At 57.2% G+C, this 14,593-nt stretch overlaps 2 protein-coding genes across 2 annotated transcripts; one reads left to right on the forward strand and one right to left on the reverse strand.

The window, feature by feature from the left end:
• Positions 1–4,311: 4,311 nt before the first annotated feature.
• Positions 4,312–8,387, forward strand: MED9 (mediator complex subunit 9). Its single transcript, XM_090023736.1, has 2 exons — positions 4,312–4,532; positions 7,670–8,387. The coding sequence occupies exons 1-2, from the start codon at positions 4,366–4,368 to the stop codon at positions 7,884–7,886; spliced, it is 384 nt and encodes a 127-aa protein (XP_089879862.1). The 5' UTR covers positions 4,312–4,365; the 3' UTR covers positions 7,887–8,387.
• A 2,870-nt stretch (positions 8,388–11,257) lies between these two features.
• On the reverse strand, positions 11,258–13,700 carry RASD1 (ras related dexamethasone induced 1). Its single transcript, XM_090023735.1, has 2 exons — positions 13,365–13,700; positions 11,258–12,571 (listed from the first exon to the last, which is right to left on the reverse strand). Exons 1-2 carry the CDS (start codon positions 13,648–13,650, stop codon positions 12,021–12,023), a joined length of 837 nt encoding a protein of 278 aa, XP_089879861.1. The 5' UTR covers positions 13,651–13,700; the 3' UTR covers positions 11,258–12,020.
• Positions 13,701–14,593: the final 893 nt, after the last annotated feature.

The following is a 14,593-nucleotide window of genomic DNA, read 5'->3' on the forward strand; positions in this document are numbered from 1 at the left end:
TCTGAGTCTCCTGGTTCAGAAGCTCCCTTTCTAGTCTGATCCAGGTACCATGTAGACATACAAGGCGGGAAACATCACAGGCTTGCAAAATGAAGAAGCATGAGATAGGAAGGGTCCAACTCCTGCAGGGGACTGTAAGACTTTACAAGCTCTGTGAACTTTTACTTCTCTATTATCTCTGTCTTTTCATGGCTGCCCCTTAGGGAAACTGGGGACAGAAATACCAAAATCCCATCAGGATAGTGGGTAAGATGGGTACTTCTAGTCCCATCAGAAGCTGGGGATACTAGAAACCACATGAAAATGCCTGCTGTAGGTAACAGTGTCCAGAAACCCAAGCCTGCTCCAGTCAAAGTCAGCATGAGTTTTATCATGGACTTAAATGGAAGCAGGATCAGCCCCAGAATCCAGAAAAATGTCTGGAAGATGAACGCTGCGTAAATGAATGCCATATCTGCATTTTTTTAGGCTTAGGCCAGCACCACAGATGAAAGATCTCTAAATATAACCTGATAAGATAACAAACAGGATGATTCTGGGGCAGCGAGACGAGATAAAGTTCAACATGATGATGGGCATATAATAGAAGTCATCGTGCCATTGATCTGGGCAGCCAAAGCAAGCCAGCAAGGGTAGGCAACGAAAGTGGGGCAAGCCACAAAAGGAACTGACTGATGATGAATTAAAAGACTAATGGCAAATCCAAAGACAAAGCAAGCTCTGAAACTAGGTCTCATTTGGAGGCGAGAGGGAGCAATTTATAATGGCATGACAGAAAGAGAAGTCATATTAATAATGCAAAAGGAAATAAAAGGGGTAATCATGGAGGAGGCTAAAGATAAGGTTTATTTGATCAGCTGGTCTCGGGGAAAATAGGTTAACTAACCCTTTGGCAGAGAAATTAGTTTGTTTGATGGTTATAAGATGTGAAGGATCAGGCAGCTTTGAGACATTTTAAAGTCTTGGGACTTGGAGGACGGCAAACAAAGTTAGATGGAGAAAAACCATGGCATCGTCAACTGCATGACAATGCCATTAGCACAGCCAGGGTGCAATGACCTTCTGCAAGCCACACCGCTGCACTCTCTTGCCTGGGTTGAAGGCAGGGTAGAGATGCATCTTAGGACTAACTAAATTAGAGACGCATGAGCTCCTATGAGGTGTTACAACTTTGCTAGCCAAGCCCTTTGCTAGTATTGTTACTAGCTCCCATTTTTTTTGGTGATGAGCCAAAAGCATCTGCAAAGCTCTGGGCTGAGGGATGTAGGAGCCCACATGCCAAGTTTAGCCCCCAAACTGTCTCATGCTTAAGCAGGTTGTGTGAGCTGCTGACCTGCTGCCTGACCCGGAGCTGGAGGGACCACTCAAGGAAGCTAAAATAATAATTAAGCCCCTATGGTCCTTTCAACCTCCCACCGAACTGGTTGCCCAGTGAAGCCTAGCCCTGGAGATGCTTTGTGGTCCTTGTCCCATATCCAGTCCTTTCCCTGAGACATCCAGTCCCACTCCGCTGTCCATGGCACATTGTAGCCAGACAAAACTTCTGCCAGCTGATGGTTCATCCAGGAAGGAGCCCAGAGGGCACAAGTCGACTGCAGGAGGGACAAGAGTGAACGTCAAGGCCTTACAGAGGTCTGAGCTGAGACCTATGGAGTAGCTGGTGTTACTCCCCCATAGGGAAGGAAGTCGGTGGGACCCAAGACCAAGACCAGCCAGTGAGACCAGACAGCTGCATCCCTCTGAGCCCGGCGCAGGGAGACCCCACAGCGCAGACCCCCACCACTCTACAGGGTTTCTGAGATGCGAAGTGCAGAGGGTGATTAAAACTGCACAAATAAACCAAAAGCCCTGCGCTCCTTAATTAACCTAGAGGCTGCGTATGTACACATCATCAAATGCTCCACTGATTGTCTCACTCTGCATTTGTCAAAAGCGAGCTATCAACTTTCTTAATCTCACTTCTTCGCCGTTAGCTACAGGGCTCACAAAAACTAGCACTAGATTCAAAGCATTGCAGCACCCAGGACAACATACCCAGACGCCACCCTCTGAAATTCAGCGTGGCCCTTTGAAATACCCCGAAATGAGGTCACCAAACTACTTATCAAATGCAAGGAAACTAATGTAGCCATTGCGTGTTTTCCAACCAGCATCAAAAGTCCCTCACCTAGTTTAGCTGCTTGATTTAAAAAATGCAAAGGACCGCTGGGATTGTGTTGATGAAAGGAGCCTAGCATGGCCAAACTCTTGGGGGACGGGACCAATGAGTGCCTAAACACCTGAGAACATCCAGGTTTCAAGGCTGCCCCGTCCCGCAAAGCCCTTAAGCCACCTCGGTAGACTCAAGGCCCCTCCTGGAAAATGCCAGCTCTCAGCTTTCACTTGGTTTTTTGTCTCTGGAAAAATAACAGAGCAATTCTTCTGTTGCGAAGAACTCAGAATATTCCTGGCACTTGGGATTCCTATTTGAAGTGTCTGGGTTTATCTCGTGAACCACTTGCAGGTGGTCGATTCCTCTCCCACCCAAAGTTTAAAACCAACTGCCTGGCGGTGGCAGTCAGGGCTGAGGAACTTGCTTGGCTTCAGGCTCGCTGTCGTCTACCAGTTCCCTGCTAAACTCTTCGTTTGACCCTCTCTTCTTTTAATGATTTCCATGTCCAGCCAGCCTTTGTTCTGCAGTCCTGCAGTCTGTTAGCTGCTCCTGGTCAGGGAGCTCCTGTTGCGCAGCTGTGCCGATGGCCTTAAACTTGTTCCAGTGAAGTTGCATGTTTTTGCTTGAATCTTAAACTGAACAGCACAGCCGTAGGGCCCTAGAAAATGAGTAAAGCTTCTAGTGTAATTGGAGAAAAATGTGTGCGCTATATGTGAGGCTGCATCTCGCCTTCCCCTCCCCTGCTCCTTTTCAAAACTCTAGATCTGCCCATGCCCCTCACTATGCCACCAGTGTGTGGCACCCCACGACACCCTTGCAAGGCTCTCACAACTCCCCGGTTGAGAATCACTAGCGTTCTCCGAAACCAAGCCATAGCTGGTATCTATATCCAATGTTAGAAACCTACCAAGTGATTGCAGTAGCTGCCTTTAGAGCAAATGGTCAGTGCATGGAGCTGGTGCATGTCTTACACACTTCCCAGCTGGGTGCACAAATAGCATCTCTGGGTGCCTGGGTTTTTTTATAAAGAAATTAGCTTAAAAAAGAAATGCTGCCTCCCTGAGCCCTCTCTTGCAGGAGGCTAATCGACAGTCGCGGGGAGCTGCTGGAGACGAAGTGACCCAGGGAGGACAGACGCGTAGCTGTTGTCAGCATTGTTCCACCGAAGGGGAAATGCAGCGCTCGGTGCTGGAGTCAGCCTCTCGGCACAGCGAAATCGGCTCATCGAGGGCCTCATTCAAGCCCCTTTGGCTGCAACGGGATGTCCTTGTATTGACTTCTGTCAGCACAAGACTTCCAACCCGCTTCCATCTGATCCCTCTGCACGGCTCTCATACGAGCACCAGATTTTCCCCCCCATACAACAGCTCCACGGCCCCAATCCTGGCACTAGAGCCGGGTCTGCCGTTCCGTTCTCACTGGTTTCACCCCGGTTCAATACAACCAGCGGGCAAGCCGCTCTACTTTTCCCCCAGCGGAGACCACCCCTGTTGCCAAAGCAACCCCTCCCCCATGGAGCCCTACGAAGTTTCCAGGATTGAGCCCCAAATTGTTGCCATAATTTCTCCTCCTCAACTCATTCGGCTGTCATTTTTCTCCCAGGCGAAAGTAAAAAAAGTAATGCAGATGTCTGTGGAAGCGTCCATCTCCAGAGCATGCCAAGCACTTTGACAGCCCAGCTAAGCAAATGTCCCCAGGCTCAGTTAAAGCCTTAACGAACAAATGCCAGATAAAGGGGCATGAGCCCCCTGGCCGGAACAAGGCGGCCCGCTCGCTCCGTGCTCCGGGGGCGCGCGGCGGCGGCGAACTCCTGCTCGCAGGCCAGGCCAGCTGTTGGCCGTGGCCCTTTGTGCGAGGAGGATCTCTGCCACGGCTGGAGAGGCCTCGAGAGCCCAGCCCTTGAGCCGCAGGCCGGGCGCAGCCCAGCGCCGCGCTCCGAAGCTGTTGCCAGCCCACGCGGGGCCGGTCGGTGCCACACGGCGCAACCGTGGGCCCAAGGCCCCTGCAGGCCCCAGCCGCCCTCGTCTCTCCTTTCCTGGCTACGCAGAAACGGCCGCTCTCCTGAAGAGCTGAGAGAGACCCCGGCGCGGGCGCGCAGGTCGCGCGTGGCGGCCCCTCTGTTGCAGGGCGCCGCCCGCCCCCGGCTGACGCGCAACAGCGGGGCCGGCGCACAGACGTGCGCGGCGCGGCGCGGCGGGGCGGGGCGGGCCGCCATGGCGAGCGGAGCGGCCGCCAGGCCCGCGGAGGAGCCCCCGGCCGCGGCGCCGCCGCCCGCCGAGCCCCCGGCCGAGCAGAAGCCCGCGCTGCCGCCGCCGCCGCCGCCGCCGCCGGGCCGCGAGGAGTTCTCCTTCCTGCCGCTCGTGCACGGCGTCATCAAGTGGTAACGGCCGCCGCGCCGCGCCGCGCCGCGCCCGGGATCGCCCCGGCCCTTCCGGCGGGATGCGGCCGGGGCCGCGCAGCAGCAGCCGCCCGGGCGTGAGCCCTGGGCCCCGTCGGCCCCGGCCCTGTGGTCGGCGGTGGCCCCCTTCACGCCCTGGCCTCCGCGGCTCGGCCTGGGGAGCGGGCTGGCCCGCTGCGGCCCAGTAGCTGTGCAGGCACGATGCAAGATGGTGGTTTGGCCCGAGGGGGCCGCCATCTGCCCCGCGGCCCAGCGCGGCCTCCGAGGTCAGCCGAGGCATCTCCTCCCTCAGCCCTGGTGCGGGGCAGCTGTTAGCAGGAAGGGGTTGAATCTTGGGGTGAATACAGCTTACTCTCTGTTACTTGTCCCAGTGTTTTCATACGCTTCCTTGTCTCCTAGTGTAAGCCCCCTGAGCCTTTCCCTGTGACGTAGTACATACATGAAGTGGTTCCAAGGGATCCCTTCACCCTCCAGGGTGCAGAGAGATCACTGGTGATCCCCTTAGTATCCCTGCCTAGCGATCACTCAGGATTTCCTTTGCTCTCCCTCCCTCGTGCAGGGACCCGGAGGACTTGGCTGCCTGCAGAGGCAATCCGATCCGGTCCGTCCGCATGTCCCGATGGCTCCAGGGTTTGTGTCCCAAGCCTCAGCTCGCAGCCCGGCCGGCACACGGCTTGTGGAGCCGTATCTGGAGACTCCCTGGCTGACCTGTGTTGGTTGAGGAGGGCCATCCAGGCCATTCTCCGTGGCTCTGTGAAGGGGCCATTGTCCCAGCTCACAGGTGACGTAGAACAAGGAAATTGCAGGGCTGGATGGGAGGTGGACCCGTTCCTGGAAACATGAGTGAGGTGTATTCCCGTACGGTTTCCTGTTGCATTCATTTCGTCAGGTCTTTTTGCCCCATTAGCCATGAGAGATGGCTGATGGGGCAAACCTTGATCTCATCAGGTCCAGATTTTCAGGGAAAGCACATGGCGAGTTGGCAGATCCCCCACCTGACTCATGCCGAGAAACAGGCCTGGTTTCCTCACAATTGGGTGCTTAGGTCAGGCCTGTTCTCTGGCTGAACCAGGCCCGATGGCTGTACCTGTTGTCCTCAGCCGCGTTCCTTTGCATTTACGTTGCCTGCGATTGTTCCAGCGGAGAGCAGGCTCCAGAAAGCACAGACAGTCCCAGCTCAGGAATGTGTCCCTGGGGCCCAGGCTGGTACAGACGGACGAGGACGGGGTCACGGCTGGGGTCGGGCTCCCTTCTCTCGGACTCTGGAGTGGTGTATGGATGCAGACTTTGGCCCCAAGGGTCCTTGTTGCTCTTGGATGGTGGCTGGCCTTGGCATCCTCCTTGCCAGTGCAGCCTGTGCGTGTTCATGCCTGGCTGGGCAGCCCTGGCACAGAAGTTGTGCATGCAGACAGGAACAGGGAGTACCGAGGGCAGCATTGCCAGCTCTCGAACACAGCCCCGCTCAGGTGCTTTACACCGGTGTCAGCGGGGACTAGTGTACTCCCCTTGCGATACATCACAGGCCTGATTTTCCCTTACGTAATCGCTTCTTCCCACCCTTCCTGCGGCACAAAGGAGCCCTAATGTGGCCAGGTAGGGGCTGGTGTGTAAAAGAGTCGGGCCCTCTTGGTTTTGTGCTGATGGGCAGCTTGGCCTCAGACCTGTTGCACAGGTAGGGAGTCCCAGCCCCAAAGACTTTACAGCCTGAAGGCAGCACAGGGCAGAGCCTTACTTGCTTTCAGTCTGGACATCGTGGGACAAGGGTGCTCCAGGCTGGCTCTCAGAGCAGGGGACGCTGTTTGCCGTCACGTGGCAAAGGACCGGAGACGGGCATGGGAGAAGGAATCATATTAAGGGTCATCTTTGCCCTCCTTGCCCAGGTGGGAGCCAGTTGGGGCCAGTCATGCGGGGTGGCTTTTGCAACGAGCCCGCTTGCCTGCTGGCAGCTGGGCTGAGACCCAGCAGCCGCATGACACCTCTGCAATCCAACAGCAGCCACGGCTGATGGGAAGTAAGTAGTGAGGTGACCTGCTGTTGCCAGGATAGCTCTTGGATAGTACTTCTCAGGCAGGAGTACCCGTTTGTTCCCTCTGACTCAGCTGCTCCAAAGAAACCAGCACCATCTGGGCCAAAATTTCACTCCAGGCTGCGTCATTGTCCCCTGAGTCCTCACCACCCCCATGATGCCAAGTAGCCTTTATTTTTAGAGCTTACTAGTGAATGGGTCCTGGCTTTCAAAGGCCCTTAAAACCCTTGCCGCACCTATTTAGCAACGGCTTTGTGTGGCTGTTGCTCCAATCCAGGTGAGGCTTTTATTGGCACGAACAATGCCAGAGCAGACGCTAATGAGCAGTCGGCGCCAAGGCGACTGCAGTGTGAAGCGGAGCAGTTGGAGGGGCGAGGGGCTGCGCGTTTGGAGCAGGGCCAAGCAGTGTCCCCAGGGAGAGGGAGGGAGTCATTTGTGAAACCTTGGGGTTTTTTCTAGTGCTCTTTTTATGTTGAGTTCAAGGAGGGTATTTTTAGCCGAAGGCAGTGTGGGGCCAATTGTCTCTCAGCTCCTGGTGATGCTCTTGCACTACGTTATCTGTATTTGGTGCAAACACCCCCCCTCCTTCCCCACCCCAGGGGAGGTTGGAGCCCTGTTTCAAGAGCTGTGCGCCCACTAAATAGAGGTGAGGGGCAAAGGGTGCTAGCAGAGCTAGGCTAGTCTAGTTCCTTCTCTACCTTGGGCCCTCTCAGTAGTTTTATCCCAGCTGGGCAAAATGCACCAAAAGGAGTGAGCTGTGGGCATGGATCATAGGTGTCAGCCTGGAGGAGACCTCTTGTGATTAACTTTCAGAGCGCGTGTGCACATGCGTGTGTAACAAGACCCAGTCCAAGAGCAGGTCAGCACCTCCAGGAGTCCCTCACTTCATCCGGATTGCCCCAGACAAGGAAAAACGTAATCGTTCACCGTGCCCGTTTGCCTGCTGTGGGTGTGCCCCTCTTCCCAGGCTGCCTGGAGGGGTTGGACCCCACGACCAGGGAGCTGCAGTGGGAGGCTGTAGTGTGTGGGGGGTAGCCCCATGGGTCTCTGAGGTGAGATGTGAGCCTCGGTTCTCTCCTCCTCTCCCCCGCAGCATGGACAAGGACAGCCAGGATGTCCACCAGGTGCTGAATGAGCTGAAGACCAAATTCCAGGAGATGAGGAAGATGATCAGCACCATGCCCGGCATCGGCGTGAGCCCCGAGCAGCAGCAGCAGCAACTGCACAACCTGCGGGAGCAGGTCCGGACCAAGAACGAGCTGCTGCAGAAATACAAGAGCCTCTGTATGTTCGAAATCCCCAAGGAGTAGACGGGAAGCGACAGCTCCCCTGAGCCGGGACCTTCTCCCTGCTCTCCTGCCTTGCCGCTACCAAGTGCCGGCTGCTTGGGGACAGGGAGCCTGGAGAACATGCTGTACTGTAGCACGGTGGCAGACGTGGGTTTGCTTTGATCTGCCCTGGGACTGTGTGTATTGATACCCATCCCTGTTCCCTTCTTCCCCACTAATGCAGGCAGACAGAAAGCCTTGTGCTCCCCCCGCCCCCCTCACTGCAGGAGTAAATGAGCTGGGGGTTATCTTTTCTGTGTCGAACAGTTTCCCCTGGGCACAGGGTGCGCGTGCTGCCACTTTGCTCAGCTCTGCCTCTGCCGAAGCAGTCGAATGCTGAGAGGAGCATCACGAGCCCCCGGCACCTGGGACGACCGTTCCCCGCGTGCGTATGCAGTAGAGGCCTCTTGGGAGAGAGGGGCTGCTTCTGTAGAGGATGTTTTGTCCCCGTAGGGGTCCCAGTAAAGATTCCTACGCTCTGAATGGCTCTTGCCTGGTTACTGAGTGGGCGAGGGCAAAACGTGGGCACGACTTTGAAAGGCTGGGAAAGCTGTCCAGGCTGGCACGTCTTCATGGTGCTTTTCTGAGCGGGAGGGCGGGGGTACCCGGTGCAGACTGGGTCCAGCTTATGGAGCCATTTCACCCATCCCGTGCAGCTCCTGGGGGGCTGGAATTTGAGATGGGGCAAAGGGGGATGGACCCTCCTGCTGAATTCCCAGCTATGGAGCCTGGACGTGCATGAGCAGTGGTGGGGCGGGGGGCTGAGCAGCATCACAGGGCAGTTGCTTTGTGCAGGGCTGGAGTCTGCTCCCTGCTCCTCTGCTGTCAGCCCAGAGCAGGCTGCAAGGGAGCGCGCTGCGGGGCCAAGAGCAGAGTCCAGCCCAGCTCTGAGGCTAGGGCTTCCCGGTGTCCTTGGATGGAGATGGGTTCCCAGAGCACGCCCCTGGGTCTGGCTGCTCTCAGGATTCTTGCTCCCTGCTTGGTTAAATCAGCTCAGAGGCAAGGCACTTTGAGCTAGGTGGGAAGGGGGGGGCCCTGCCATTCAGCACTACATCCAGGCCAAATTCATCCCTAGGAGTTGGCTGCGGGGGGCAGTGCAGCTGTCTGGTGCAACAGCTACTCTGGAGTGGGGCTTTTTTGAAGCCCCTTCAGCTGGTGAGGAATGGTTTGAAGGATCAGTGCTTGGGTCCCAAGTGTGGAATCAGCCATGGGAGCGCCCCTCCCAACCCGAGCTTTGCTCTGCGATATCAAAGTGTCACTCGGGTCAGCACAGCTGCTAGTGCCTGCTGGAGAAGAGCCAGGCCTGGACCACCGCAGGTGTCCCAGCAGGGCTGGGACCAGTTTGCACAGCACCTGGCTGTACCAGGTCTCGCTCCCTAGTTCTGGGCTTCTCACTGTGCTCAGTGGCAAACTCAGCCGCATTTCAACCCGGTGTAATAAAGCAGGAGGGACGTGGCTTGAGAGTGAAACCCCAGGAAGGCCAGAGACCGGGGGCACGTGCAAAAGGGGTTTGGGTCACTGGCTGCTTCACAAGTGCAGAGAGACCACACGGATCAGTCCTATACCCTTGGTTCCCTTCTGTTACCTGGCCTGGTCCGAGTGGGTCTAATCCTGAGCACCTTGGCTTCAGTGCGGTGACACCAGGGACAAGACTCCATCCTGGAGGGTGTCCATGAATGTTACAGAGGGCAGAATACGGCCCTTTGCATGAGCTGGAGGCTGAGCATTGCGTTGCATGAAGGCAGAAATAGAGCATGGGGAGCTGAGCTGCGGCTCTGAGTTTCCTGATCAGTCACCGCACGCCGCTCTCATGAGAAACGGAGCTAAAGGCCCTTTGCTGGTGTGATGGGGTGCAGGGCATTGGTTCTGATGGATGAATAAAAGCATTTCAGCGTTTTGTGCTTGCACGGTGCCCAGCTGGTGTGCAGCACGTTGGCTGGGCCCCAGCCCATGTGGCGGGTTTGATTTTCAAAGAACACAAAGCTCCAGGGAAACGGGGAGCAGCTTGGTGAAGACAGGTGAGGGTCTTTCTCTGGGAACCAGCAAGAGCAGGGACATGGTGCTGGGCTGCTTCAGATAACCCTTAGCCTACAAATCGTTCTGCAGCCTGTGTATAATAAAATGGCCACTGCTTGGGGAAGGCGACAAGGTGGAGAAACCTCCCTTGTCTCAGTGAAACACGGCACTAGAACAGGCAAAGCAAAGGGACGACTGGTGATGACGGGCAGGATATTTCTGTCAACCCTTTCCCAAGATCAATAAATTCCTCATCTGTTTCTCATGAATGAAACTCGCTTTATTTTTCACTAGGCATTCCAGCGATGCCCCAGCACCGACTGACGGGACGGAAAAAGCAAATATAATACCGAAGACATTTTGCCCTGGGGGGATTGCAATGCAAAGTGACTCCATCGACTTGGTATCTAGTTGGTGTCCAAATGAAAAAAAAGGGTTATTTCACACAATGCCTCAATTTCCCAATAATTGTTGTGATCTCAAAAGCCAATTTCCTTTTACTTTCAAGTGATGCATCTAATCCCTGTTGCTGGCGGGGGAGGGAGGGGACACTAACTAAACATACAACCCCGTTTCTAGGGCATCGAGACCAGTGGCCACTCCTGGGTGCAACAGCTCTGAAACCTGGCATCAAATCCAGAGTCAACAATATGAAAAAAAAAAGAATGGGTTTCCTCCCCTCCCTTTCCCCATTCACTTCCAGGACTCTCAAGTCATACCTGTAAGGCTAATCAGTAAAAAAAACACAGTCTCTGACACAAGTGAAATGATTGGAAGTAGTTTCCCTTTTTTATTCCACGCTGCAAAGTGTGGGGGGGAATTGCATGCCTGATCTGAACAGGAGATATTTATTGCAAAGCTAGTCACTGTTCAGCTGCGTACGTAAGGGGGAGAAACCAGGATGACGGGGGAATCATTGACTTAGTTGTGAAAATGGGCCGTTGCTGGCATTTTGCCCCAACTAGCGGGTTATTTGTGACCACCAACACAGGGACTCGAATCCTTAATGTCAGTTTTCTGACTGCCTGACAGAGGTCACTCTGGACGGTTCAGTGCCAGAGCAAAAAGTTTTAGCCGGTTTGGTTGAGCCGGGCTGTTCACCTGTCCCCGTCATCCTTCGGCTGCCTCGGCGAGATCTCTTCGCACGCTTTCGACAGCGGGGATCTTTGTCCTGGGGCGGATGCGTGTTTTGATAGGGGCGGGCATCTTAAAGTCGCTCACACTGTGGATCGCTTGGTCAGCACGGGATTTTTTCATACCCCCCATAGGGGAAAGCAGTGGGCTTCCAGGATGTTAAGAAACCCCAGTGAGGAAGCAGAGACAGAGGCAGGGCAGAATTTCATTTTAAAAAGCTTTTTATTCTGTAGAAAAAATAAAACACTGAGTGTCACTCACTGTAAAAACACTTGGATAAGATTTTGTTCATGTCCAGGACAAACAGATACCATACATAAAGTGCCTATATCTTTTATATATAAAAAACAAATGCTTTTTTTCTTTTTTTCCCTTTTTCTTTTTTTGCAAATCAGACAAGACAAATGTAAACAAAAGTCCGTTTGTGACCCCCCCCGCCACCCTGCCCTCTGCTCGGGTGAGCGGACAGCGGGGGGACCTGCCAGGTGTCCGCAGGAACGCAGGGGTGGATTCTGCACACACAAATGCACACAGCCACACAGCACAGTCCCTGGGAAGTGTTCACGCAGGCTGGATTTTCAAGTCCTTTCCACCCCCTTCTCCCCAGGTCTCTTCCATAGAGTGAAGGCAAGGTATTGCTCAGCGCCGGGCAACTCAGGAAGACGCACTGGAGACGGCTTCTTTCCATTTCCCAGCCCGTCACATCAGGCTGCTCTCCATAATCCTCCTCGGCCTCTCCCCCGTTGCGGAAGAGGCTCCAGCAGCAGCCCCTCTAACCCCACCGAAATAAAAAAATGTGGGAGGGACCAGATGAAAATCGTCCCTTAGGGGAAGGAGACAGAGGTTCCCTGCCCCACCCTGGGGCAGATGCCGCTTTGCCTCCCTGGGCAGCCAGTTTATTATGAAACAAAGCTATTCACCCACCCCCCATTTCTTGGATCTGGGGGGGAGCCGGGAAAAGGGCTCCTAGCTGATGACACAGCGATCCTTGTCCTTGGCCTGTGCACCCCCGATGGCCTTCTCCCGGATGTACATGAGGTCGCTGTGCACGCTGGGCCGGCGGGCGAAGGGGGCCAAGATGCCGTAGGCTTCCCCGTTGCTGCCCCCCGCCCCTTCTTTTAGCAGCTTTTTGCCCTTGAGAGTCTTCTTGTGCAGCATGTCGCAGTACTGCACCGAGACCTTGCGGTGCAGGTCGGGGCTCATCTCGCTGGGCAGCTTGGCCATGGCAAAGAGGGCCTGGAACATCTGGTCCAGGCTGCTGTTCTTCTTGGCCGAGATCTCGAAGTAAGCGCACTTCTTGGGGTCTTCGCCCACCAGCTGCTCGATCTCGCGGGGCTCCACCTCCCGGTAGAAGTCACGGTCCCCCTTGTTGCCACAGATGACCAGGGGCACGTCCACGTTCTCCTTGGTCTTGTTCTTCAGGCACGACTTGGTCTCCAGGATCTGCTGCTTCAGGCGCTGCACCTCCTCGAAGGAGTCCCGGTTGTCCAGGCTGAACACCAGGATGAACACGTCTCCTGTGGGACAGGGGGCAAAAGAGGATGGAGCGTTAGAGCTATGCAGGGAAGGAGGGCAGCGCTGTCACCCAGTCCCGGTGCCCACCTGCCTGGCACTTTGACTCCCAGGATTTTGCTCCTCTCATTGCAAACTAGACCCTGATCCCTCTGGCTGGAGCCCCCGTGGGCTCGGCTGCTGCCTGAGCACTGCAAAGCCGGCACCCACTTCCCCTGCCTCCCTTGGCTTCGGGCTCCTGTGCCACCCCCACACCCAGCTCCGCACGCCCGGGGCTGCCCGCCACCCCGATCTGGTGCATCAGCACGCGCACAAAGCTGCCACCCCTTAGAAGTGCCACTTTCCCGGGGTCTCTTGCAAGCCAGCTCAGGGCTGGAGGTTTCTTGCAAAGCAGGTGAGGAGCCGGCTGCGACTTCCCCTCTGGATATTTTGTGCGCCAGAGTTTGCCGGAGACCTCAGGGCTGCACCTTCTTCCCCTCCGGGTCCCCGGCAAACCCGGCGAGGAGCTCGCAGGTGACCTCAGGGCTGCGGCTTCCCGCTGGGGTCCCTTGCAGCGAAGCCAGGAGTTTGCCAGAGACTCAGCAGGGCGGCGATTCCCCTTCTGGGTCCCTTGCGAACTGGGCGAGGAGTTTCCAAGCGACCCGGGGGCTGTGATTTCCCCTCCGGGTCCCTCGCAGGCTGAGCCGGGAGCGCACAGGTGGCCTCAGGGCTGCGGGTTCCCGCCCGGGTCCCTTGCCAGCCGAGCAGGGACCTCCCCGGGCCGCCCCCCGCGCCTGGCCAGCGGGCTCCGGCCCCTACCTGTGAGGATGGAGAGGCGGCGCATGGCGGGGAAGGGGTGGTTGCCCGACGTGTCCAGGATGTCGAGCTGGTAGACCTCGCCGCGGATGCTGTAGAACTTGCGGTGGAAGTCCTCGATGGTGGGCGTGTACTGCTCCTCGAAGCGGCCCGTCAGGAAGCGCGACACGATGGCCGTCTTGCCCACCTTGGACGAGCCCAGCACCACCATGCGGTAGCAGTTCTTGGCCGGGATGCTCAGCTCGGGCTCGCCGGGGCACAGCTTCTTGATCATGGTGGCCAGGCGCATGGGGCGGCCGGGCGCGGCGCGGGCGGCAGGAGCGGACTGGGCTGCGCCGCGCCGCGCCCGCTTATATGGGGCCGGCGGCGCCGCCCCCAGCGCCGTCACGCCGCGGGGCAGGGCCGCGTCCTCCCGGCGGGGGGAGCAGCCGGCCCGCGCCCGCCGAGCGGCGGAGCCTCTTCTCTGCAGACGCGTCCTCCGCATAGCGGCGGACGCTGCGCGGAGACCCGCAGCCTCGCCTTTACAGAGAAACTCGCGCTGTGTGCGTGTATAGACAAGACAGAGCCGGGCCTTGGGCTGCCCGCGGCCCGCCGGGCGGCCGGCTCGTGCACGCGGACTCTTTCTTTCAGACAGAAACGCTCCTGCGCGCGCAGCCGGCTCCGCGGGCCCGGGCCGCCGCGCCTGGACGCGCTCCAAACCGGCTGCATGGACACACACACACACACACACACACACACACACACACGGAAAGAGGGGACGGGGGGGGGACACATCTGTCTATGGACGGAACAGGGTTTTCTTCGCGCATCTGCAGGGCCGCCCACGGGCGCGGACGGATCCACGCGGCGGACGAAAGGAAACCCCGGCTTTGCTCCCGGGCGGGCCGGGGCCGCGGCCGCTCCTGTCCCGCTCCCGGGAGCCGGGGCACGGGCCGTGCCGCTGTCTCGGGTCCGCCCCGTGCAGGGTGGAGATGAGCGGGGGGAAATCAAGGTGATCGACAGACGTAGAAACGAGGGGACCAGCCCCCCCCAGCCCCGCAGCGCCCCCAAATCACGCGAGCTGCCAGCACTGCAATGGGGGGAGGGGGTGCGCCGGGGGGCCGCGGGGCACCGGCGAGCTCATTCCCAAGCAAAAACGATGTCTGGGTCCCGTATGCGAGCACTAGAGCCCAGTATGCAGCACCGGAGCCCAGTGTGCGAGCACTAGAGCCCAGTATGCAGCACCGGAGCCC

Source organism: Crocodylus siamensis, chromosome 12 (genome assembly GCF_052110815.1).
Source record: "Crocodylus siamensis isolate JL-2025a chromosome 12, ASM5211081v1, whole genome shotgun sequence".
Taxonomy (NCBI): Eukaryota; Metazoa; Chordata; order Crocodylia; family Crocodylidae; genus Crocodylus; species Crocodylus siamensis.